Source organism: Dendrobates tinctorius, unplaced genomic scaffold (assembly GCF_039654945.1).
Source record: "Dendrobates tinctorius isolate UK_male_01 unplaced genomic scaffold, ASM3965494v1 ptg000075l, whole genome shotgun sequence".
NCBI lineage: Eukaryota > Metazoa > Chordata > Amphibia > Anura > Dendrobatidae > Dendrobates > Dendrobates tinctorius.
Window position 1 is genome coordinate 12,477,115 of NW_027361743.1, and position 25,609 is coordinate 12,502,723.

The 25,609-nt window shown below is 47.8% G+C and overlaps 1 protein-coding gene across 1 annotated transcript in view; it reads right to left on the reverse strand.

Annotated features, from left to right (window-relative positions):
- Positions 1-25,609, reverse strand: part of ATM (ATM serine/threonine kinase) — a 286,540-nt gene that overhangs the window by 92,257 nt on the left and 168,674 nt on the right. Inside the window, exons 30-35 of the mRNA XM_073582995.1 lie at positions 25,401-25,578; positions 17,354-17,518; positions 14,699-14,831; positions 14,523-14,618; positions 9,799-9,970; positions 545-686 (exon numbers count right to left, since the gene is read on the reverse strand). Coding sequence (XP_073439096.1) covers positions 545-686; positions 9,799-9,970; positions 14,523-14,618; positions 14,699-14,831; positions 17,354-17,518; positions 25,401-25,578 — 886 coding nt within the window. The remainder of the gene's footprint in view (positions 1-544; positions 687-9,798; positions 9,971-14,522; positions 14,619-14,698; positions 14,832-17,353; positions 17,519-25,400; positions 25,579-25,609) is intronic.

Genomic DNA, 25,609 nt, shown 5'->3' on the forward strand with positions numbered 1-25,609 from the left:
GGAGGTGCTAGTATTAACAGGTTACCGTTAGGGAAGAGTCACGGGGCTATATAACTCGGATGAGGATCGCATCACAATGCATGAACTGGCCGGTAGCTGTCCTGACCCAAGGATGGCAGAATGTATTTCTATGCAGCTGTCATGCTCAGGTGGGGAGAGCCGATGGCAAGTCCGAGCGTTGTGATGTCATCCTCGTTTGACTCTTCCCTTAATGATATGACAGGTTACCTTTAATGTGATGCTGGTGTAATGCAGCAATATATTGGGTCTGCAGTAGCAAAAAAAAAAAACCTGACTGTCTTTCCGACCAATTTCTTGAAAGGAAGACTTCCTAAATTAGCTTACACTTAAAAATATCTGAAAATTGGTTTTCCTAACCAGACAACCCCTTAGTGATCTCCTTTTAAGTTTTACTTGCAGAGGGGAGGGAAAATGTTCAGTCTTCTGTTCTGTCTTTTTAATTGTTTTTGAATGTACAGAAATTACAATATTAACGTTTATATCTGGTAGGTGGAAATACTGAGAGCTGCCATATTTCACTTACCTTCTTTTTCGGAGAACGGAATGGCTGCAGGTACACAAGCATGGGATCTCCGCTGTCCTTATACATCTCCCAAAACTCACAACCGGTTTTTGTGGCCAAAATATTTTTCAAACAAGTAGCGGCAGCTGATCGCACTCGGATGCTACACAAAATATATAAGAACACCCAAATGATATAGAAACCATTTATGTGTGGTTTTTACATTGTGTGTTTCCCATCATGATGCCCAGTGGGTACTTAGCTGGTGACACGGTTGGTGATTTATTCCAGAATCAAGGAACAATAAAGGTCTGTTTACATAGACCGACCAACATCACAATATGATCGACGTTGGGTAACTTTTTTTTGTCGCTGCCTGAATTTCTTCTATATTTTTCCTATGTTTTTGCAAACTTTGTACTGAAATAATCGGTTATAGTCAGTAATGGATTAGATTTCGATGCCGCATAACTGGACTTTGCATTTGGTATTAAAGAAATTAAGACCGTTGTTTATGCTTTGGTGTTATCCACTGGGACAGTATTTTTCCTTTGGGGTGAAGATGTTAAAGTGAAGGGTTTATCTCATATAGAGGAATTGATACTCATGTACAGTGAAACAAGAAACCTCAAGAGGGTCCACCGGGGGAGTATAAGGTGATGGATTGACTGCTGGTGATAACTGAAAAAAAAAAGGAGATTTTTGTGTACTCACCGTAAAATCTCTTTCTCTTAGCCTCTAATTGGGGGACACAAGACCTTGGGGTGTTATGCTTTCTGTCCACTAGGAGGCGACACTATGCTTAATCTGAAAAAGATTTGGCTCTGGCTCCTCCTCCACAGTATACACCCCTGGGCGGCATCCGCCTTACCTCAGTTTTTGTATCCAAGCAGTAGGAGGAGATAACAAATCCAACATAACCAAGCCTATAAACAAAGGCTACTATGTACAGCTCAAGGAACAATATGAGTACCCAACATAATAACAGCCCGCAAGGGCAACAGGGTGGGAGCTGTGTCCCCCAATTAGAGGCTAAGAGAAAGAGATTTTACGGTGAGTACACAAAAATCTCCTTTACTCTGTCGCCTCATTGGGGGACACAAGACCTTGGGACGTCCCAAAGCAGTCCCTGGGTGGGAAGCAATGGACGAATATTGTGCTGACAGGTCCCTAGACTTGGGACACTGCCGCCTGCAGTACCCGTCTACCCAGACTCGCTTCCACTGAGGACTGAGTATGCACACTGTATTGTTTTGTAAACGTGTGTAAGCTAGTCCAAGTGGCCGCTTTACACACGTGTTGTGCTGAAGCCTGGCGTTGAATGGCCCAGGAGGGTCCTACCGCCCATGTGGAATGTGCCGTGATACCGGCCGGAATAGGAGAATTGTTTAGGCGGTAGGCGTCATGGATGGTGGACCTGATCCACCTGGCAAGGGTAGCTTTTGAAGCCGGTAAACCCCCGCGAACGCCTTCTGGAATAAGGAAAAAAAGGAATCAGACTTCCGGAAGGGTGGAGTCCTAGACACACATATACGCAATGCCCTGGCAAGGTCAAGCGTATGCAGGGCCCTCTCCACCCTATGAACCGGAGCCGGGCAAAGGGTCGGTAATGAGATGCCCTCATTGAGGTGGAAATCAGACACAACCTTTGGAAGGAAGGATGGAACTGTACGGAGAACCACCTTGTCCTGGTGGAAGAATAGGAAAAACTGTTTGCAGGAGAGCGCTGACAGCTCAGACACCCTGCGTAGCGAGGTGATTGCCACGAGGAAGAACACCTTTTGTGATAAAACTCGAAGTGGAACTTCCTTAAGAGGTTGAAAAAGGAGGTGCCTGTAGAGCAGTTAGGACCAAATTAAGGTCCCACGTATCCAGTGGACGTCTGTAAGGAGGGACCAATCTGGAGACTCCCTGAAGAAACGTCCTGACTTGAGGTTTGTTAGCAATACGCTTCTGAAAGAGCACTGAAAGCGCTAACACCTGACCCTTAAGCGATCCTAAGGATAGGCCGGCGTCCAGACCTGGTTGAAGGAAACCACGAACTTTTGGAAGAGAGTAAGGGAACGGAATTCGCCCGCGAGAGTCGTACCAAGTAAAATACGTTTTCCAGGTACGATAATAAACTTTGGCGGAAGCTGGTTTCCGTGCCCTGATCATGGTTCTAATGACGTCTGGAGCAAACCCTGCCTGGGTTAAAACCCAGGTTTCAAGGACCACGCCGTCAAACTGAGAGTCCCTAAATTCTGGTGGTAGAACAGGCCGTGAGACAGGGGATCGGGACGGTCTGGAAGACGCCAAGGGGTGTCTGCTGTAATGCTGAAGGACGTCGGCGTACCATGTACGTCTGGGCCAGTCCGGCGCAATTAGGATGGTCGGAACTCCTTCCTGTTTGATCTTCCTCATGACTCTGGCCATCAGGGGAAGAGATGGAAAAATGTACAGAAGCTGGAACCGAGTCCAGTCCTGAACCAGGGCATCCGCCCCGAGCAACCTCGGACCGCGTGTCCTTGCCATGAAAATGGAGACCTTGGCATTGAGATGAGATGCGATTAGGTCCACGTCCGGAGTCCCCCAGAGATAACAGATCCGACGAAAGATTTTGGGATGGAGAGACCACTCCCCCGAGTCCATTTCCTGTCTGATGAGGTAGTCGGCTTCCCAGTTGTCCACACCCGGACTGTGGACCACTGAGAGTACTGATTTCTTGTTTTCTGCCCACCGAAGGAGACGCGCCACATCTCTCATTGCCTGGGCACTGCGAGTCCCACCTTGGTGGTTCACGTATGCCACTGCCGTGGCATTGTTCGACTGCACTCTGATGTGAGAGGCCTTCAGCAGATGGCAAAAAACTTTTAGCGCCAGGAAGATAGCTCGTATCTCCAGAATGTTGATGGGCATGGTCGCTTCTATTGGAGACCATGTGCCCTGTGAAGTAGGTGCACTGCACCCGATCCTGTTAAACTCGCATCGGTGGTCAGGACTTTCCATCGAATGGGAAGAAAGAATTTTCCTTTGGTCAGTACGGGTGGTTCGAGCCACCAGTACAGTGATTTCCTGGTTGACTCCGTCAGTCGGAACTCCCTTTCGAGGGAGAAAGGGTTCCTGTCCCAGGATCTGAGAATGGCTAGTTGAAGAGGTCTGAGGTGGAACTGGGCAAATGGTACCACCTCCATTGCTGCTGCCATCCTGCTAAGGAGTCTCCTGGCAAACCGAAGAGATCGGCAAGGTATGTGGATTAACATGCGAACTGCACCGCGGATAGCTTGTACCTTGTCCTTGGGAAGGTGTACCAGACCCCTGGAGGTATCGAATAGGATCCCTAGGAAGATCAGTGACTGACTCGGGAGTAGTTGACGACTTATTAAAGTTGACTAGCCAGCCTAGACGAGTTAGTGTGTTGATCGTGATCGAGACGCTGTCTTCGCAGTCTTTGACAGTAGGTGCCTTGATGAATAGATCATCCAGACATGGGAGGACCACTATGCCTCTGGAGTGTAGGACATCCATGGTGGCTGCCATAACCTTGGTGAATGTTCTGGGAGCCGTGGCTAATCTGAAAGGCAAAGCCATGAACTGGTACTGATTCTGCCCTATTGTGAACCTGAGAGATCTTTAATGAGCAGGCGCAATAGGGATGTGCAGGTATGCCTCTTGTATGTCTATGGAGGCGAGATATTCTCCCTGTTCCATAGCCACAATGATGGATCGAAGGGACTCCATGCGAAACTGCCGAACTCTTACAAACTTTTTGAGTTGCGTTAGGTCCAGGAATTGGCTGAACGCTGCCTCCCTTTTTGGGAACCACGAATAGGTTGTAGTAGAGTCCTCGGAATCTCTCGTTTTCGGGAACCCGTATTATGACTCCTGCTTGAAGGAGAGAGAGACACTATTTCCTTGACCCACCTGTCCTCTGTAATAGGCAGCCAGACTTGCTGAAAGATTAAAAGTCGACCGCCTACAGGTGGGGTGTCTTCCGTATTTCGAGAGTCATGACGAGGAGAAATTCTGGAATTTCCCTCCTTTGGGCTTTGCCTGGCCTGATGTTGACCGTCAATTCTTGTCCGTCCTCTGTGCTGTCCTTTGGTTGTTCCTGTGAGGGGGAACGGTTGTAATTCCGTGAAGGACGTGAAGCGGCCTAGCCTGAGGAGTTCCGAAAAGACCGGAACTTAGCCTGGTTACGTCGCTTAAACGTACGTTTAGGTTGCGGTTGGGGAAGAAAGGTACTCTTACCCCCCGTGGCATTGGAAATCATCTTGTCTAATTTTTCCCCGAAAAAAATCTCCCACTGACGTACGGGAGATCCGTAAGAGGCTTGTTTGAAGACGCGTCCGCTTCCCATTCTCACAGCCAGAGGATACGTCTGATTGTAATTACATTCGCTGCTATACCTGCTACGCCTCTTGCAGAATCAAAAGTTGCAAGGCGTATGTAATCTGCCACCACCGCTATCTGAACTAGTTGATCGAACATCTGAGGAGCAGACTTTTGGAGGCTCTCCTGCAATCTTTTGGCCCATTCCAGAATGGCCGTGGCTGCCCACGCTGAGGTGAACGCGGGAGCTAGGGAGGCTCCTGCAGCCTCAAAAATTGAACGAGCCATGCGCTCAACCTGCCAATCTGCTGTATCCTTCAGGGTTGAGCTATCTGGCAGTGAGAGGAGAGACTGTGCTGCAAGCTTAGAGATAGGGGGATCGATTTCCGGTGGATCTGTCCACTTCTTGGTCTTTTTGAGAAAAAAGAGTATCTAGCCCTTTTTTACGGTTTTATTTACGGTTGGCGAATTTTTTGGCAGGCTGCGAAAAATGCTTATCAAGGATGTCCTGAAAGCTTGGGTGATCAGAAAAAAAAAATTTAGGGACTTCAGGGACCCCTCAAAACAGATCTTATGCTTTGGGGGTTCTTGGGGAGCATCGGATAAAACCAGCACCCGATGAATAGAAGTGATAATGTCCTCAACTAGCGCTGTATTGCTAGGAGGACAAGGAGCCTGAGACTCCTATGTTTCCTTTTCTGATTCGGAGTCACAGATGCCCTCTGAATCCTGCGCATCCCTGAGGCGTTGCCTGGAGGGAGATCTGGACCGCTGCTTTTCCATGCCCGAAGATCTCTGTGGAGATCTGCTGCGCCCGTCTCTGGAACGAGACGGTCTAGGAGACCTAGAATTACGGTGTCTCTGCCTAGAGCGGGTACGACCGTGAGCCATGGGAGGACGTAGCTGAACGTGACCTATGGGGCCGTTCACTACTAGCATTGCCAGGGACTGCCTGTCCGCTTATAGCTGGGATATGACCCTGCATAGCCTGAAGCAATGTGGAAGTCAGCGTATCTATGGACTGTGACATAGATGCGGCCCATACCGGCATGTCAGTGGAGTTGAAACAGTGACAGGAGCCTCTTGGGCACTGACCCAGCATTTTGGGAACAACTCTAGCAGTACGGTGCATGTTGCCACTGGGAAGATTGGCTTTGCAGGCTGAACAGACTGCGTAACAGCAGATAAACCTGTTTTTTTTTTTTCCTTCTTTCGGACCTGGAGACCGACATAGTGCACTGAGTGCCGGCAGGTTATTCTGACCAAAAACCTTACAGGGGTGGGTATGCAGAGGAGCGCTATAGGGAACCTATAGGGAGTCTGCATCCACAGCAGGATAATATCCTGCTGTGCCTTATCCCACCGGTGTGCTCCTAGATCCGGCGCCAGCAGAAAAACTTCGGTTCTGCGCCCCCTGGAGACTGTGCAGCGTTCTTGAGTAATATAGCAGCGCTGCTGTCTTCCCTGAGGTAAAGAGGTGTGAGGGGGGAGGGGCGGAGAGCAGAAAAAGGGCGCGCAGCCAGGCAAAACCGCGCCTTCCTGGCTCGATCCGCCCCCTGTATGACGCTGTGCAGCGTCATTATCATCATCCAGGGGGGGCAGGCCGGGGGCGGTAACAAGGGGCGGCGGCTTCGGCCGAAGCCACGGTCTAAAGTACAAAATCCTGCCCGGGAAGGGCTCCAGAGCGGCGCGGTAGTCCGGAGGGGGGCAGAAAACGAACCAAACCCCCCCCCCGGATGAGTGCCATATCGCCCAGACGCCCCTATATACGCAGCGCAGCCCTGTGAAATGTCTTTTTGACCCCTTTAGAGGGCTGACGCTGCCGCAGGGACAGGAATCCCTGCATACTGTGGCCCAAATATGACAGCCCCCGGCCCCATAGCAGACCACAGCAGTGCTGGGGCTACAATAAAGTTAGCGCTGCGAACGCAGCTCCTACCTGTGGCGTCTCAAGCTAACATCCCTAGAGGGGGTTAGGGAGGGCGCTTCACCGCCATCAGGAGGAATTCTTCCTCACCTCAGCCTCAACCCAAAAGGCCCAGGGCCTGGGGAAGGAGGGAGGTTCTCGACCTCGAACCATGCACCCGAAGGGCTGGGGAGGGAGCGACATGGGGAAGAGCCATCTCTACCTCAACCGGGTACCGCTAAAAAGAGGACCGAGGAGGGAGCCATGCCGGGAGTCTCAGAGAGACCCTCTTTTCTTCATTTATGTCAAGAAGAATCTTCTTATGGTGTGCCTCCTTGCGACACTAAGCAAAAACTGAGGTAAGGCGGATGCCGCCCAGGGGTGTATACTGTGGAGGAGGAGCCAGAGCCAAATCTTTTTCAGATTAATCATAGTGTCGCCTCCTAGTGGACAGAAAGCATAACACCCCAAGGTCTTGTGTCCCCCAATGAGGCGACAGAGTAATTACTGCTTTTCCAGTAGTTAGCAGCAGCACAGTCATCAACCACAAAGGTCCAACTCCTTTTGTTCCTCAATATACACTGCTCAAAAAAATAAACGGAACACTAAAATACCACATCCTAGATATCTCTGAATGAAATATTCCAGTTACAAATTTTTATTCATTGCATAGTGGAATGTGTTCAGAACAATAAAACATAACAATTATCAATGTAAATCAAAATGAATATCCCATGGAGGTCTGGATTTGGGAAGATACTGAAAATCTAAGTGGAAAATCAAATTACAGGCTGATCCAACTTCAGTGGAAATGCCTCATGACAAGGAAAAGATGCTCAGTATTGTGTGTGGTCTCCACGTGCCTGTATGACCTCCGTACTGTACAACGCCTCGGCATGCTCCTGATGAGTCGGCAGATGGTCTCCTGAGGAATCTCCTTCCAGACCTGGACTAAAGCATCTGCCAACTCCTGGACAGTCTGTGGTGCAATGTGATGTTGGTGGATGGAGCTAGACATGATGTCCCAGATGTGCTCAATCGGATTCAGGTCTGGGAACCAGTCATAGCTTCAATGCCTTCATCTTGCAGGAACTGCTGACACACTCCAGCCACATCAGGTCTGGCATTGTCCTGCATTAGGAGGAACCCAGGGCCAACCGCACCAGCATATGGTTTCACAAGGGGTCCGAGAATCTCATCTAGGTACCTAATGGCAGTCAGGCTACCTCTGGTGAGCACATGGAGGGCTGTGCAGCCCTCCAAAGAAATGCCACCCCACACCATTACTGACTCACTGCCATACCGGTCATGCTGAAGGATGTTGCAGGCAGCAGATCCCTCTCCACAGCATCTCCAGACTCTGTCACGTCTGTCACATGTGCTCAGTGTGAACCTGCTTTCATCTGTGAAGTGCACAGGGTGCCAGTGGCCAATCCTGGTGTTCTGTGGCAAATACCAAGTGTCCTGCACGGTGTTGGGCTGTGAGCACAACCCCCATCTGTGGACGTCGGGCCCTCAGACCATCCTCATGGAGTCAGTTTCTAACCATTTTTGGCCTGCTGGAGGTCGTTTTGCAGGGTGCTGGCAGTGCTCCTCTTGTTCCTCCTTGCACAAAGGCGGAAGTAGCGGTCCTGCTGCTGGGTTGTTGCCCTCCTACGGCCCCTTCCAAGTCTCCTGGTGTACTGGCCTGTCTCCTGGTAGCGCCTCCAGCCTTTGGTCACTACGCTGACAGACACAACAGACCTTCTTGCCACAGCTCGCATTTATGTGCCATCCTGGATGAGCTGCACTACCTGAGCCACTTGTGTGGGTTGTAGAGTCCGTCTCATGCTACCACGAGTGTGAAAGCACATCCAGCATTCAAAAGTGACCAAAACATCAGCCAGAAAACATTGGTACTGAGATGTGGTCTGTGGTCCCCACCTGCAGAACCACTCCTTTATTGAGGGTGTCTTGATAATTGCCAATAGTTTCCATCTGTTGTCTTTTCCATTTACACAACAGCATGTGAAATTGATTGTCAATCAGTGTTGCTTCCTAAGTGGACAGTTTGATTTCACAGAAGTTTGATTTACTTGGAGTTATATTCTGTTGTTTAAGTGTTCCCTTTATTTTTTTGAGCAGTGTATTTGCAAATGAAGATTTCCTTCTGTCCGCGGGGTGTGACTGCAGCAGCGGTATACTCTACCGGCATACAATGGGGTTGTGACACTCATAACCTGGTCAGGTGAGCACCCCCTTTACCATATACTGTATCATCCTATGTGCACTTGTCTGTCTTTGTCATTTTTCCTATTACATACAGGATTGAGACTCAGGGCTTGCACACCCAGACATCATTTTTTTTTGTTTTTTTCATTTATATGCTAGATGTTTAAAAGTGATTCATCAATGGTTGTACTTCGCAATTTACCTAAATATTCATGTATTAATGTGTGTTTAATATAGAAGGAGTAATATTTCTCCTTGTGGAGAGTGACAATACAGGCCTGCCATGTGAGAGTGAGGAGACTTATATGCCATGTATGTTCCTCTGGGAAATTAAATATGCAAATGGCCTCTTAAGAAAGGGAGAGAACTAGAACTCTATTGGGGCACTAGAGTCCTAGTCCTCTTCCTCTGTGTAGAGGCAATTTGCATATTTAATTTCCCAGATTATCATGCATGGCATACAAGTCTCCTCACCCTAACATGGCAGGCTTGGCTTGTCACTCTCCACAAGGAGAAATGTTACTCCTCAGATCCCAGTATTAAGCCTCTCATATAACCAAATCAGATCTCATACTTTGCACTGATGAGAGGCAATACCCCAAAACACCATGCCTGCAAATTGAGATTCTGGTTTGGCTTTTATCCAAAGTCATATGGCAAAGTTCGTTACAGAGTCGATATTGACTTGTAGGATTGCTATTTACAATAGGTGGCGCTAGAGTTCAAGTCCTCTTCCTTTCTGAAGGGACAGTGTACATATTTAAAGTAGAAGTAACTGCATAGATAGCAATAATGTTATTGATTCTGACACCACAAAACTGGTAGCGATATATTATTGGATACCCACCACTGATCTGTCAGGATGCTATTTATTAGTGTCAGGATAACGAGTACACACTGAATCTCTTTGTCTTCAAAAAGCCCCCCGTCTCGGCCATACAGCAGCTCCTTCCTGTGCTGTAGGGCTATGGTGCAAAAGTCAATAGGTCCCAGCTCTCCAAGGCAGCTCCCGACTGCTTCTGCAGACGACAACGAGTAAACAGCAGACAGTTACAATGTCATGAAGGGTAAGAGTTTACTGAGACCTTATGGAAGAGTGACACTATGAGACTCAATAATGCATAAAGTCAATGGTTATTAACAGATGCGGAAGTAACTAGTAAGGCCTCTTTCACACTTCCATTTTTGACCATCAATCAAAATCCGCCAGGTTTTGAAAAAAACGGATCCGCAATTTTTTTTTGCGGATCCGTTTTTTTCCCCTTTGAGTTGCATTACTGGCGGATCTTGACGGATGGCCATCCGTTGGATCCGTTTTTGTGAGGATCCGCCAATTTTTTTGTGTCCGCCGGCATGCCTGGACGGACCTTGCAACTTTTTTTTGTTGTTGGATCCGCATTTTCCATTGCACATGCCCGGAGAAAGGAAGTCAGGGAGAAAATTAACCCTGAAATATTCTCATTCTCTCTCTCTCTTTCTCTCTCTCTCCCAGCGGTTCCTTTAAAATTCTTCATTCTGCGGATCCGTCACAAAACGGATCCTGTGGCATACGTTCACATCAGTTAGCAACGGATCCCCTCTTCCGCCTTTTTGGCGGATTTTAACTGACACAAAAAACTGAAGTGTGAAAGAGGCCTAATGTGAACAGGAGCCGATTAACGTAAATTGGTCACATTGTATAATCTTTACTGAATTTTTTAAATATATTTATATATATAACTTTCTAAGGTGTTATAGAGAATTGCATTTTTATATAACAAGACAATCAACAATCATGTAGTTTTCACACCGGTCTCTAGGGGTAATAGTAATTAGCTCTAATATAATTTGGACCTAAAGGTGGTGAAATGCTGCCAGGTAGTTCTCAATATTCATGAGGTCTGTATAACCTCGTCCCTACCACTGATTGGCAGCTTTCTGCCTATGCACAGTGTACACATATAGCTGCCAATCAGTGGTGTAGGTGGGGTTATACCGAGCTCAGCATTCAGATTACTACTACTTCTGCAGCAGAGAAAACGGTCATTGTATCAAAATGACAACAATCAGTCCAATAAGTGACACCACCGGAACCAGGGTCTTCGCCCCTACATTATGCTGCTCTCAGATGGGGTAGCAAAAAACTGCAGACAGATTCCCTTTAATATATATATATATATATATATATATATATATATATATATATATATATATATATATATATATTGTATATACACTGGTAACCATTACACCATTACACATCACACTGGTATCTACTCCCTATATTTAAAATAAGCTCTGGAGGCAGAGTTATCTTCCAGGCATCATGCCCCCAGAGCCTGAAAGATGTCATTTATGTAAAGTATATAAAAGATAATTTCTCAGAAACAAGGCATCCGATATGAGGCACACAAGGAGGACTGTTTTCAGAATTCTATAACCTGTATGGTCATATTAATAGTTTAGATGGGTAAAATGTGGTGACAGATTCCCCTTTAAAGAGAACCTATTTTGTAATGTGAAGTAAAGACACTGCTGGAATATTGGTTCTTCTTCTTTAATCACTATTTAAACTTTTCTCCCAATTAGATTTCGGTTCAGAGAGACTTCTCCCTGTCTGCGATTCCCCGGCCCCTCTGCTGCCTCCTCTGTTTGAAATCTCAGCAGTGATCTGTCATTACTAGACCACAGGCAGGCGGTGGGGCCGGGGAATTACAGACCAGACGCAGGCGGAAAGGGCCATGGAATCACAGACCAGAGGCAGGCAGAGGGGCCGGGAAATCACACACCAGAGGTAGGTGGAGGAATCGGAAAATCACAGACCAGAGACGGATGGAGAGGCCGGGGAATCACAGACTAGAGGCAGGCGGAGGAGCCGAGGAATCACAGACTAGAGGCAGGCGGAGGGACCGGGGAATCACAGACCAGAGGCAGGCGGAGGGACCGGGGAATCACAGACCAGAGGCAGGCGAAGGGGCAGGGGAATCACACACTAGAGGCAGGCACTGGGGTCAATGAATCATAGACTAGAGGCAGGCGGAGGGGCCGGGGAATCACAGACCAGAGGCAGGCAGAGGGGCCGGGGAGTCACACGTCAGAGGCAGGCAGAGGGGCCAGGGAATCACAGACTAGAGGCAGGTGGAGGTCCGGGGAATCACAGGCCAGAGGCAAGCGGAGGGACCGGAGAATCATACACCAGAGGAAGGCGGAGGGGCCGGGGAATCACACACCAGAGGCAGGCGAAGAGGCAGGGGAATCACACCAGAGGCAGGCGAAGAGGCAGGGGAATCACACACCAGAGGCAGGTGAAGGGGCAGGGGAATCACACACCAGAGGCAGGCGAAGGGGCAGGGGAATCACACACCAGAGGCAGGCGAAGGGGCAGGGGAATCACACACCACACGCAGGCGGAGGGGCAGGGGAATCACACACCAGACGCAGGCGGAGGGGCAGGGGAATCACACACCAGACGCAGGCAGAGGGGCAGGGGAATCACACACCAGACGCAGGCAGAGGGGCAGGGGAATCACACACCAGACGCAGGCAGAGGGGCAGGGGAATCACACACCAGCGGCAGGCGGAGGGGCAGGGGAATCACACACCAGAGGCATGCGGAGGGGCAGGGGAATCACACACCAGAGGCATGCGGAGGGGCAGGGGAATCACACATCAGAGGCAGGTGCTGGGACTGGGAAACCACACACCAGAGACAGGCGCTGGGACTGGGAAATCACACACCAGAGACAGGCGCTGCGGCCGGGGAATCACAGACTAGAGGTAGGAGGAGGGGCCAGGGAATCACAGACCAGAGGCAGGCGGAGGGGCCGGGGAATCACACACCAGAGGCAGGCGCTGGGGCCAGAGAATCACACACGAAAGGCAGGTGCTGGGACTGGGAAATCACACACCAGAGACAGGCGCTGGGGCCGGGGAATCACAGACTAGAGGCAGGAGGACTGGCCGGGGAATCACAGACCAGAGGCAGGCAGAGAAGCCAGGGAATCACACACCAGAGGCAGGTGCTGGGGCCGGAGAATCACACACCAGAGACAGGCGCTAGGACTGGGAAATCACACACCAGAGGCAGGCCCTGGGGCCGGGGAATCACAGACTAGAGGCAGGCGGAGGGGCTGGGGATTTTCAGACCTGAGGCAGGTGGAGGAGCCGGAGAATCATACACCAGAGGCAGGCGAAGGGGAAGGAATAACACACCAGAGGCAGCCGAAGGGGAATCACACACCAGAGGTAGGCGGAGGGGCAGGGAAATCACACACCAGAGGCAGGCAGAGGGGCCAGGCAATCACACAACAGAGGCAGTTGCTGGGGCCGGAGAATCACACACCAGAGGCAGACGCTGGGGCCGGGGAATCACAGACTAGAGCCAGGCACTGGGGCCGGGGAATCACTTACCAGAGGCAGACAGAGGGGCCATGAAGTCACAGACCAGAGGCAGACAGAAGAGCCTGGTAATCACAGACTAGAGGCAGACAGAGGGGCTGAGGAATCAGAGACTAGAGGCAGACAGAGGGGCCGGGGAATCAGAAACTAGAGGCAGACAGAGGGACTGGGGAATCACAGACTAGAGGTAGACAGAGGGGCTGGGGAATCAGAAACTAGAGGCAGACAGAGGGACTGGGGAATCACAGACTAGAGGTAGACCGAGGGGCTGGGGAATCAGAAACTAGAGGCAGACAGAGGGACTGGGGAATCACAGACTAGAGGTAGACAGAGGGGCCGGGGAATCACAGACAGGGAGGAGAAGACCCAGTGCACAGTCTGGCCTTTGTGCAGCAAAATCTAATCAGCAGAAATCTTCAAATGGTGATTAAAGAAGAAGAAAAAAGTGGATTTCTTCACCAAAGGTTTCAATATAATCAGTATTACAGCCATGACTTTACTTTACATTACAAAATCATACTGACAGGTTCTCATTAAGGTTTTATTAATGTCTTTTCTCCCAGTAACTCAGTGGTGGTATACTGCAGATCCACCATTCTTTAATGATATAATATTACATTCACAATGGAAGAGATGATGTTATGCAGGATGAGTCTCACAATGGATTTGAATACTGTTCATTAACATATGACGGGCTCATCAGGTAATACTGTTACATGCACTAGAAAAAAAACCTGAGCTTCTGATTAATATGTGAGTACAGCCTTAAAGAGGACCCGTCAACAGGTAATAAGTCTCCAGATTCTGCATTTATTTTATTCCCGCTGCATTCCTGAGTATTCACACTTTGCTTTAGTTTTGTCCGCCATGCAGTTCCAGAGATATGAGAATTTTTATTTTCTGCTAATTATGATCTTTCCAAGTGGGTGTGGCTCTCAGGATTTTTTTGGAATATGCATAAATACCCAGTGAGCACCGCCCCTTTGGTAAAGACCAAGAAAAATTAGAAAGTAATAAAAAGGCTCATATCTCTGGAACCATATGGCGGAGTTAAAAAATAAATACATAAAAATTCATATAAAATCAGAGATTTTTTTTTCTTGTTTTTAGGGTGGTTATGACTTCTATATCACAATGATGCATTTTATGTGAGGCTAACCAGATGACAATGCAATGAACATTTTCATCACTCACCTAATACATCTCTCCCATTGTCCAGGTCAACTGCATTCTTGCTCAACTCTAAAAGACTCATCACCAATTTTGGAATGACGTTATTCTGAGGATTTCCTAAGTGGAAAGAAAAGTCCCCTTACAGAACAAGGTTCAGCATCTTACATGTTCCTCTAGACAGACTGTAGACAGAATACCTTGGAAGTCGCGCACAATATCTTTCATTTCATCCTTGTGCTGCTGTAACTTTTTCCTCAAATCATTTAATCCTTCCAGTCTTGTTAATGGAAGAGAATCGCAGACACTTACAGACAGAAAATGATTTACTTCCTTTAAAAGAAAGGAATAAAATTACCAAAATCAAAGATGGAGAAAGTCTAAAATTTCAACAACTTAAATATACAGTCATATGTTAAAGTTTGGGCACCCCTATTAATGTTAACCTTTTTTCTTTATAACAATTTTGGTATTTGCAACAGCTATTTCAGTTTCATATATCTAATAACTGATGGACTCAGTTATATTTCTGGATTCAAATGAGGTTTATTGTACTAACAGAAAATGTGCAATCTGCATTTAAACAAAATTTGACCGGTGCAAAAGTATGGGCACCCTTATCATTTTCTTGATTTGAACACTACTAACTACTTTTTACTGACTTCCTGAAGCACTAAATTGGTTTTGTAACCTCATTGAGCTTTGAACTTCATAGCCAGGTGTATCAAATCATGAGAAAAGGTATTTAAGGTGGCCACTTGCAAGTAGTTCTCCTATTTGATTCTCCTATGAAGAGTGGCATCATGGGCTCCTCAAAACAACTCTCAAATGATCTGAAAACAAAGATTATTCAACATAGCTTTTCAGGGGAAGGATACAAAAAGTTGTCTCAGAGATTTAACCTGTCAGCTTCCACTGTGAGGAACATAGTAAGGAAATGGAAGAACACAGGTACAGTTCTTGTTAAGCCCAGAAGTGGCAGGCCAAGAAAAATATCAGAAAGGCAGAGAAGAAGAATGGTGAGAACAGTCAAGGACAATCCACAGACCACCTCCAAAGACCTGCAGCATCATCTTGCTGCAGATGGTGTCACTGTGCATCGGTCAACAATACAGCGCACTTTGCACAAGGAGAAGCTGTATGGGAGAGTGATGCGAAAGAAGCCGCGTCTGCAAGCACGCCACAAACAGAGTCGCCTGAGGTATGCAAAAGCACATTTGGACAAACCAGTTACATTTTGGAAGAAGGTCCTGTGGACTTATGAAACAAAGATTGAGTTGTTTGGTCATACAAAAAGGCGTTATGCATGGAGGCTAAAAAACACAGCATTCCAAGAAAAACACTTGCTACCCACAGTAAAATTTGGTGGAGGTTCCATCATGCTTTGGGGCTGTGTGACCAATGCCGGCACCGGGAATCTTGTTAAAGTTGAGGGTCACATGGATTCAACTCAGTATCAGCAGATTCTTGACAATAATGTGCAAGAATCAGTGACGAAGTTGAAGTTACGCAGGGGATGGATATTTCAGCAAGACAATGATCCAAAACACCGCTCCAAATCTACTCAGGCATTCATGCAGAGGAACAATTACAATGTTCTGGAATGGCCATCCCAGTCCCCAGACCTGAATATCATTGAACATCTGTGGGATGATTTGAAGCGGGCTGTCCATGCTTGGTGACCATCAAACTTAACTGAACTGGAATTGTTTTGTAAACAGGAATGGTCACAAATACCTTCATCCAGGATCCAGGAACTCATTAATAGCTACAGGAAGCGACTAGAGGCTGCTATTTTTGCAAAAGGAGGATCTACGAAATATTAATGTCACTTTTATGTTGAGGTGCTCATACTTTTGCACCGGTCAAATTTTGTTTAAATGCAGATTGCACATTTTCTGTTAGTACAATAAACCTCATTTGAATCCAGAAATATAACTGAGTCCATCAGTTATTAGATATATGAAACTGAAATAGCTGTTGCAAAAAACAAAATTGTTATAAAGAAAAAAGGTTAACATTAATAGGGGTGCCCAAACTTTAACATATGACTGTATATTATAATTAAAAGTGAAGAGAACTGCATCTTTCATTTAAGTTGAATTCAGACAATCGTTTCCGTATGTCATTCGCAGTTTTCTTTTTGACATCTGATTTTTTTACATCCACAATTAAAAACCCATTGAGATCAATGGGCGAGTCTCATCTAAAAAAAAATGCTTGATGTGCAGCAGTTTTGAAGAAAAGTGCTCATCTACACTAGACAATTAACTTACATTGGTCCAAGTCCTATAATAATAATAATCTTTAATTTTTATATCTATTTGCATACAGACAGCAATGGGAAATATGCTTAGGCCAGGGAAGCCTCCTTCACAATCAGCTTTTGGTCCAGCTGCTGAAACTCCTGACAATCCCGTTTATCATTACCTTTTTAACAGCAGCTCTAGGACACAAAAGATGAAGGTCTCAAGGTAGACATTCCTCTTTCCCGCTGGTCCGGCAGTGACGAGATCCCATCCAACATTCACGTAACTGCAAAAAATTGATGCTTGCATGTACAGCATATGACAATGGAGGGTTGTGAAAGATTGCAGAAGTCAAATAAATGAAGGATGGGATGTCATCATTGCTGGACTGGTAGGGACCATCGGAGAAGCAGTGATTCACATATGACAAGGACTACATATGCATGGAGTTAAATTTCCCATAGGTTTCTTTCTACTCTCCTTGTTATTCTGGTTGTTCTATTTGGTCAGTCATATTTGTCTATGTTGCAATGAGCAGAATGTCTTTTCCGCGTGAAAACCAGTAGACCCTCCCTTAAAGGTTCCTTATTACATAGGTGACGATACCTCCATCAGTGAGAACGCTCCTTTGCTGTATTTGATCTTCTGGTGTGTCTGCCGCAGGTTCTTGAACAGAGGGTGGTCGGGGAAGGGATCCAGAAGTCGAATTGTGTGGTAGAGATTTTCATCATCCTGGCTTTCAATTACCAAAAAGGTCAGTATGTCACACACCTGTAGGATAGACATGAGTAAAAAAAATCACTGCACTAATCCATCCTTCAAAAAAGAAACACAAAAAGTTTTAATTGCTGTTGCCTATATGCGTAGGGACAATCCCAGCTCTGATTGCTTTTTTTTTATTCAGTCATTTCTCACCATGGAAGCGTAATGATTGTTTTCTAACCAGGCTCTTTTCACAACACGTCCAAACGCTACATTGCTAATTCTAGTTGTCTCTGAGCTGGTGGGAGAAGACTCTGTGCTCTTATGTCTCCCATACACAGCACACACAGACGTGAGGGAATCCAGCTCTCCTGTATCTATGTTGCACATGTTCAGCAGCAGTGACACCATGGAGGACAATATACAGCACTAACAAGCAATGAAATTTGAGCACAATACTAGGGTGAAATAAACACATACTAGAAAGCAACACAGGTCCCGATTCATCACACAGTTTGATCAGGATTCTAAAATAAAACTGAAACGTTGCAAAATATTTGGCCAACTCATCCTTAAGCAAAAATTGTGTTATTTGCTCAAGTATGAGTTGTCCAAATATTTTGAACAACGTTTCAGGTAAAGGCTGTGTGCACACGTTGGATTTTTTTAGCGTTTTCCCGCTACGAAAACGCTAAGAAAATGCATCCCATGCAATCCTATGGGATTCCGCAGTTGCTGTGCTAATGCTGCGGATTTTACCGCTGCGGAATCGCATAGGGGGAAAAATCCACAGCATGTTCATTCTTTGTGTGGGATCACGGCAATTCTGCACCCATAGGATGCATTGAAACGCTTACTTTATGCATGTGGCTATGCCCACCATGCGTAAAGTGGTGCACTTCATATGCGGATGGTACCCAGGGTCTAGAGGAGGGGAGACTCTCCTCCAGGCCCTGGGTATCATAATCCTGTAAAAAAAAAATAGAATTAAAATAAAAAAAAAACGGAATATAATCACCCTCCGGCGGCCTCGGAGTCCTTCCCGCCTCTCACCACACTGCCAGCTCTCGCAAGCGTGACGTCACAAAGGTCCTTGGCGCAAAGCATCACTAGGACCGGAAGATGCTGGCAGCATGGCTGAGGAGATCGGGGGCCGTCGGAAGGTGAGAATAACCACCATGGTTACTTACCGGTAGCCGGTTTTTCCGGAGCCCATGACAGCACCACCTGAGAGAGGGATCCGCCCCGCCAGGACAGGAACCTACTGAGACATAAGGGGCGGCACCTCTCCCCCGCTTCAGTTGGGTTACAGAGCACTGAGAGGACTTCCCGGTTAGTTACATGTTTAATCCAACACCGCAACACTCAAAAAAACACCCTACTAATTGTGTACACCCATATGGTGAAAAAAGGGGGGGGGAATATACGGGTGCTGTCATGGGTTCCGGAAAAACCGGCTACCGGTAAGTAACCATGGTGGTTTTCCCTTCACCCATGACAGCACCACCTGAGAGATTTTTGGAGACTTCGAAACACCTTAGGGAGGGACCACCGCTTGCAGCACCCTTCTACCAAAGGTTAAGTCAGCAGAGGAGGATAGATTCAACCTATAGTGCTTAAAGAAGGTTGAAGGTGAGGCCCAGGTAGCGGCCTTACAAATCTGTTCGATCGATACCTCTGCTTTTTCGGCCCAGGAGGTCGCCACGGCTCTGGTGGAATGAGCCTTGGTGCCGTCAGGAATCGGGATACCACTAGCTGTGTAGGCTACACTAATGGCTTCCCTAATCCATCTAGCAATAGTCCCTTTTGAAACCCCATAGCCTTTCCTGGCACCCTGAAAAGCTACGAATAGGGACTGGGACCTCCTCCACTGGCTAGTCACAGATATGTATTCTACAAGAGCTCTCTTAACATCTAGATTATGGAACTTTTCTTCCCCCCGATTTTTTGGGTTCTCGCAGAAAGATGGAAGGACAATTTCCTGGCCCCGATGGAAATCTGAAGCTACTTTGGGCAGATACGCGGGGTCTGTTCTTAACACTACCCTATCCTGAAAGATTTGCGTATAAGGTGGATTTACTGAGAGAGCCTGTAAATCGCTTATCCTGCGGGCTGACGTGAGGGCCACTAACAGGATTGTTTTTAAGGTCAGAAACTTTAGGGGTAGCTGATGTAATGGCTCATACGGATCTTTTGTAAGGGCCTCTAGCACTAGGTTTAAATCCCATGGGGCATTGGGATAGGCCTAGCTCTGTGGCAGGATTTAATAAACCTGGCTACCCATCTATTTGATGCCAATTTACAGTTGTAGAGCGCCCCTAGTGCAGACACCTGAACTTTAAGTGTGTTCACTGCTAACCCCATCTGCAACCCCGATTGTAAGAACTCCAGGATGGTATTAATCGGGGGATCTTTCCCTAACGGCCTATCTAAAAACTGTAGGAACTTATTCCATGTTCTGCCGTAGATGTTAGTCGTCACTGGTTTTCCTACTCTTTAGCAGGGTGGCCACCAACCCGGGGGAGAACCCTCTATCCGTTAAAAGCGCCCTTTCAAATTCCACGCCGTCAGATGGAATCCTTTGACCTGAGCCTGGAATATTGGACCTTGAGCTAGTAGGTCCGGGATTTCTGGTAGAACCCATGGATCGGAGAGGGACATCCTTCGTAGTAGAGCAAACCAGGGCCTTTTTGGCCAAAACGGAGCTATTAGAATCACCCTGGCCTGATCGTTTCTGATTTTCCTGACAACTGTTGGAATCAGAGCCACTGGGGGGAACGCATAAGCTAGCCTGAAGTTCCACTGGATGTGCAACGAGTCCACTGCCCATGGATTTTCTCTCGGGTTTCGAGAGCAAAACCTTTCTGTTTGCCTGTTGTGTTTGTTGGCAAACAGGTCTATCACCGGTTTCCCCCAAAGCTGAGTTATTTTCTGAAAAATGGACCGGTTTAGCGCCCATTCCCCCTGCTTCAGGGTATTGCGACTCAAGAAGTCTGCCTCTACGTTTTCTGCCCCTTTTATATGTAAGGCTGTCAAGGAGTGTAGGTGTTCTTCCGCTCTGCTCAGAATGTCTGTCGCCACTTCCATTAAGGAGTGTGATCTTGTCCCTCCTTGGTGGTTGATGTATGCCACTACTACCTTGTTGTCTGACATGATGCGTACGTTTCGACCCTGGAGTAGCGGAATGAAGTGACCTAGGGCCTTGCTCACTGCCCACAGTTCTCTCAGGTTGGAGGATGCTTTCCTTTCTTGACGCGTCCAGGAACCCTGACCTATGATGCCCCTTAGGTGTGCCCCCCACCCCGAGGAGCTCGCATCTGTTAAGATTATATCTGACGTCTGTCTGTCCCACGGTATTCCCAAGGTCAGATTTTTCTTGTCCAGCCACCAATTGAGAGAGTCTCTGGTTTTTAAGGAAAGCTCCAGCTTTCCTTCTAAACGCCCTCTTAGCGATCTTTGTGCTGTTAGTATCTCCCACTGGAGTTGCCGGGTGTGAAACTGAGCCCACCTGACCGTCGAAATACAGGATGTTAGGGTACCTACCATGGACATTGCTCTTCTTAAAGTCATACATGGTTGGTTTTGGCCCGTGAAGGCCAGATTCTGCACCTTTTCTATTTTGGACTCTGGGAGCAGACACTCCTGCTTTTCTGAGTCTAGTATAAATCCTAGGAAGGTCTGTTGTTTTAGGGGTTGCAATTTTGATTTTTTGAAATTGACTATCCACCCTAATTCCTGCAAGGTGTTGATCACCCGGGTCAACTGCGCTGTACAGTGGTCCTCCGAGCTGCCTACTATGAGAAAATCGTCCAGGTATGGTATTATGACCGTGTCATGAATCCGGAGAAAGGCTGTCACTTCCGCTATGACTTTGGTGAAAACTCTCGGGGCTATAGATATGCCAAACGGAAGAGCCCTGAATTGAAAGTGCCTTAGCGTGCCTTGAATATAAAGTGCTACCCTCAAGTATTTTTGGAAATCTGGGTGGATAGGGATGTGATAATACGCATCCTTTAAATCGACCACGGCCATGAAGCAATCTTGGTGTAGCAGCTTCACCGCCGTAGTTACTGATTCCATCTTGAAGGTCGAGTTCCTTATCCATAGGTTGAGCCGTTTGAGATTTATGATTGTCCTGAAAGTTTGATCGGGTTTTTTTATCAGAAAAAGGGGTGAATAAAACCCCTTCCCTTCCTGTAGGCGTGGTACCTCAGAGAGTACCCGCTTGTCTATCAGGCTCATGATCTCTGTTTCCAAGGCCACCTGCTCTTCGGTCACCTTCCTGATGGGTGTGATGACGACTACAGATTTTGGCTGACGGACGAAGGGAATTTTCAGGCCTTCTGTTAGGATGGTTAGGATCCAGGCGTTGGAGGAGATCTTCTCCCAGGTTTGGAAAAAGAGTGCCAATCTCCCCCCCACTGGAACACTGGCGTCACTGTGGTGACTTTTTTGAGGTGGAGGTACCTCCACCAAACATAAATCCCGATTCTTTTTTTCTTTTGTCCTCCCATCTTCTCCTGTCAGCGGGAGGGCGCCCCCTATTGAATCTTCCCCTCCGAAAGGGCTGTCTCCTCTGATCCATAGGGAATCTGGGGAAGCCTTTTTTCTTATCGCCTGCTTTCTCCAGTATATCGTCCAAGTTCTTACCGAACAAGAATCGACCGTCGCAGGGAAGAGAACATAATTTGGCCTTGGACTGAAGGTCACCCGGACAGCCCTTAAGCCATAACGCGCGCCTAGCAGCATTTGACAGTGACGCTGCCCTGGCTGTCATTCGCATAGAGTCCGCCGAGGTATCGGCCAAAAAAGCTGCTGCCCCATGTAAGAGATACATCTCCGATAAGATTTTCTCTCTTGGGACCTTTGAAGCCAGCTTCTCTTCTAACTGCTGCAGCCAGATCATGAGGGAGCGTGCCGTACAAGTACCCGCTATTGCCGGCTTTAGTCCTCCTGCTGTCGCTTCCCATGCGTGCCTCAAATATGAGTCCGCCTTTTTGTCTAGTGGGTCTCTAAGAACCCCTGCGTCTTCCAGGGGCAGGGCCGACCTTTTGGAGGATCTGGACACCGCTGCATCTATTTTGGGGATCTTGTCCCATATCTCTGCATCCTTATGCTCGAAGGGATATCGCCTCTTGGAAGTGGATGGAAGGGCCCCCGATTTTTCGGGCTTTTTCCACTCTTTCTCAATAAGTGCCTGGATCTTCTCGTTTACCGGAAAGGTCCGTTTTTTCCTCTCCTGAAGCCCCCCAAACATAACATCCTCTAGGGTTTTAGCCGCCTTTTCTTCCTGTAGGCCCATTGTAGCTCTGATGGCCTTTAGGAGGGCGTCTGTGTCTTCTACAGGGAAACATGGTTTACCTCCTATGTCGCTGTCTGAGGAGGATGATTTTTCCGCCTGAGATGACATTGACGCGGAATCTGAGGGGGAACTGGGGGGATCCTTCCTGTTTTTTTTCCCTTTTTTCAATAGGGACTTAATTGAGCCTTCCATTTCTGACCTTAGGGCAGATATCAGATTGGCTGCAAAACTAGGCGCTTCCTCCGCCATAGTCCGCTGAATGCATGCAGCACAGAGATCTTTTTGCCAATCTCTTGCTAGGGGAGATTTACATATAGCACAATCCCTATTGTTCTTCTTGCTTCCCGCTTTCCTAGGCCTTTCCTACAGGGTGAAGCATACAACAGAAGCCCTATTAACATAAATGCTAACATTCACGAAGATCACTCACCACCCGAAATCAAGGGTACCGGATTCGGAGGCTGCGTCGGGGCACGTGACCTGCGTTCTTTGGATCTTGCTGAATCCCCCGACCTGCGGCTGGGGCGACTGCTGCTGGAATGGCTTCCATGCTTTCTGCCAGAGGGCTGCGAGGGAGGCAGGGACGCTGAACGTTTTTGCTCTGACTCCATGTTGCACCGCCATCTGCTGTCGCCTCCTTCTTTAAATACCGCGCCTCCGCTCAGGTGAGCGTCCCCTCCCCCTCCCCCCTGCGACCGCCGGCCGCCGCTCAGAAAGCCGGCCGGCGTCGCACCCGGCGCCATTACACCGTCGCCCTTCTCTGGCGTCAGCCGGCGCACCCAGCATGCAATGCGCCGCTGACGTCAGCGGCCGGAAGAAGCCAGCGTCTCTCCCCTGCTATGGGGATCGAGATGCGGCGTGCGCGAGGGGAGGGCGGCGTGGTGGGGGCTTCCGCAGACCCCGGAGATCCCACCAACGCCCGCACGAACCCGGAACCCCGGAGGGCCCGGGGACTGCGCATCCAGCGCCCGACGGCCGGCGCTGCAGGTGAGACACCTGCTCTTCCCGCGCCGGGACGGGGCTGGGTCCATTTTCTTCGCCCATGACAGGCACCGTCCGACCGTGGGGTTCCTTCCAGGACAGGAACCCAACTGAAGCGGGGGAGAGGTGCCGCCCCTTATGTCTCAGTAGGTTCCTGTCCTGGCGGGGCGGATCCCTCTCTCAGGTGGTGCTGTCATGGGTGAAGGGAAAAACCATTTTTTTAATGATTTTTAACATCCTATCTTTTACTATTGATGCTGCATAGGCGGCATCAATAGTAAAAAGTTGGTCAAACTTGTCAAGCACTATGCTTGACAAGTGTGACCAACCTGTCAATCACCTTTTCAAGCGATACTTCAAATCACTTGGAAAGCGCAAGCATTCTGCAAGCTAAAAATGCTTGCAAAACGCTTGTATTTAGCGGGAAACGCATGCGAATTTCGCATGCGTTTTACCCGCAGTGGGAGTTGCAGAAATGTTGCAGAAATTTCCGCAGCATTTCCGAACGTGAGCACATAGCCTTATACTAGAATCCTGGCGAAAACTGTTTGATCAATCGGTTGGGCATGAGTTGGGTTTTGCGTTTTTACATGATTTCCACCAACTTTTTGAAATGAGTGAGAAGATTTGCGTAGTTGAATACAGCTGACAAATTGATCATAATTTATGCCATAAAAGCCCCTGATTTTTTTGTGTTTCTGCATGGCAGCTGCAAGATGCAACATATTTATTAAGAGGTGCACGCCTATTACTGAATTTAGTGCTTCTTCCTTTAATGCACACTTTATTAAGACTGGCAAGCAAAATGTCAGCCATGATTAATCGGGGCCACAATCTTTGTGTGTGTCTGTCTCTTAAGGCCCCATGATCGTAAGCGAGATCGCTGAAACGTCACCGATTTTGTGACGCGCCAGCGATCTCACTACGTGTGACACATAGCGACGACCGCCCCCCCGCTGCGATATCGCTGATCGTGCTCGAATGTCTTAGGCCATTTTTTGATTGTTGGTGTCCCGCTGGCCAGCATGCATCGCTGTGTTTGACACCATAACTACGACAAACGACATCGTTGGCGACTCGGAACTCACGCTATCGAGGTCTGAGTCGTCAGAATAGCTGCTGTGTGACAAGGTTCCAATGACCGCCGAGGTCATTATACGGATCGCTGCATCGTTGCTGCGTTGTTGAGGAGATCTGCCTGATTGACAGCTTACCAGCGACCATGTAGTGACGTACCAGCGATCCCTACCAGGTTGTATCGTTGTCGGGATCGCTGGAGCGTCGCTATGTGTAACGGTACCCTTACTCTGCTTCCCCCTCCCCAGACATCAATAGATAGCTGTAATCTGATTCCTCAGTAAGGCGGCTATCTGCCAGGTTCTGACCAAGATGGATTTTAGCTGTTTTTCACGGTGAATGAGGACTCGGAGTTCAGAAGACATAGGATTGAAGAAGTCTCTGATAAGTGGTGAAGAAAGCAGATTTCTCTGATAAGATATATTACAAAGCTTCTTATATTCGTCTGTACTACTGATTTATGCAGTTTGGGGAAATGACACTGATTAATTAAAGTGACCGTCATATCCTAGTAATATGTCATCAGATGGGAATACCCCTAAGAAAGGCTGGAAATAAATGTACCATTGGGATTTATGGAACATCAATTACCTGTTGTTGGATTTCAGTCTGACAGTTCGCCAAAGGGATGAGACTTCCCACAATGACGTGCAGGTGGCTTTCAAGAGCGTCCCTGCAGTAAGCGACTGCTGCTCTGCACACCCGATGTAAAAGATCAAGACACAGTATAGTACTTCGTGTGCAAACGTCGTTTGTAGGGCAAACCACTCTAAAAATTAAAGGATAATTACATACAACTC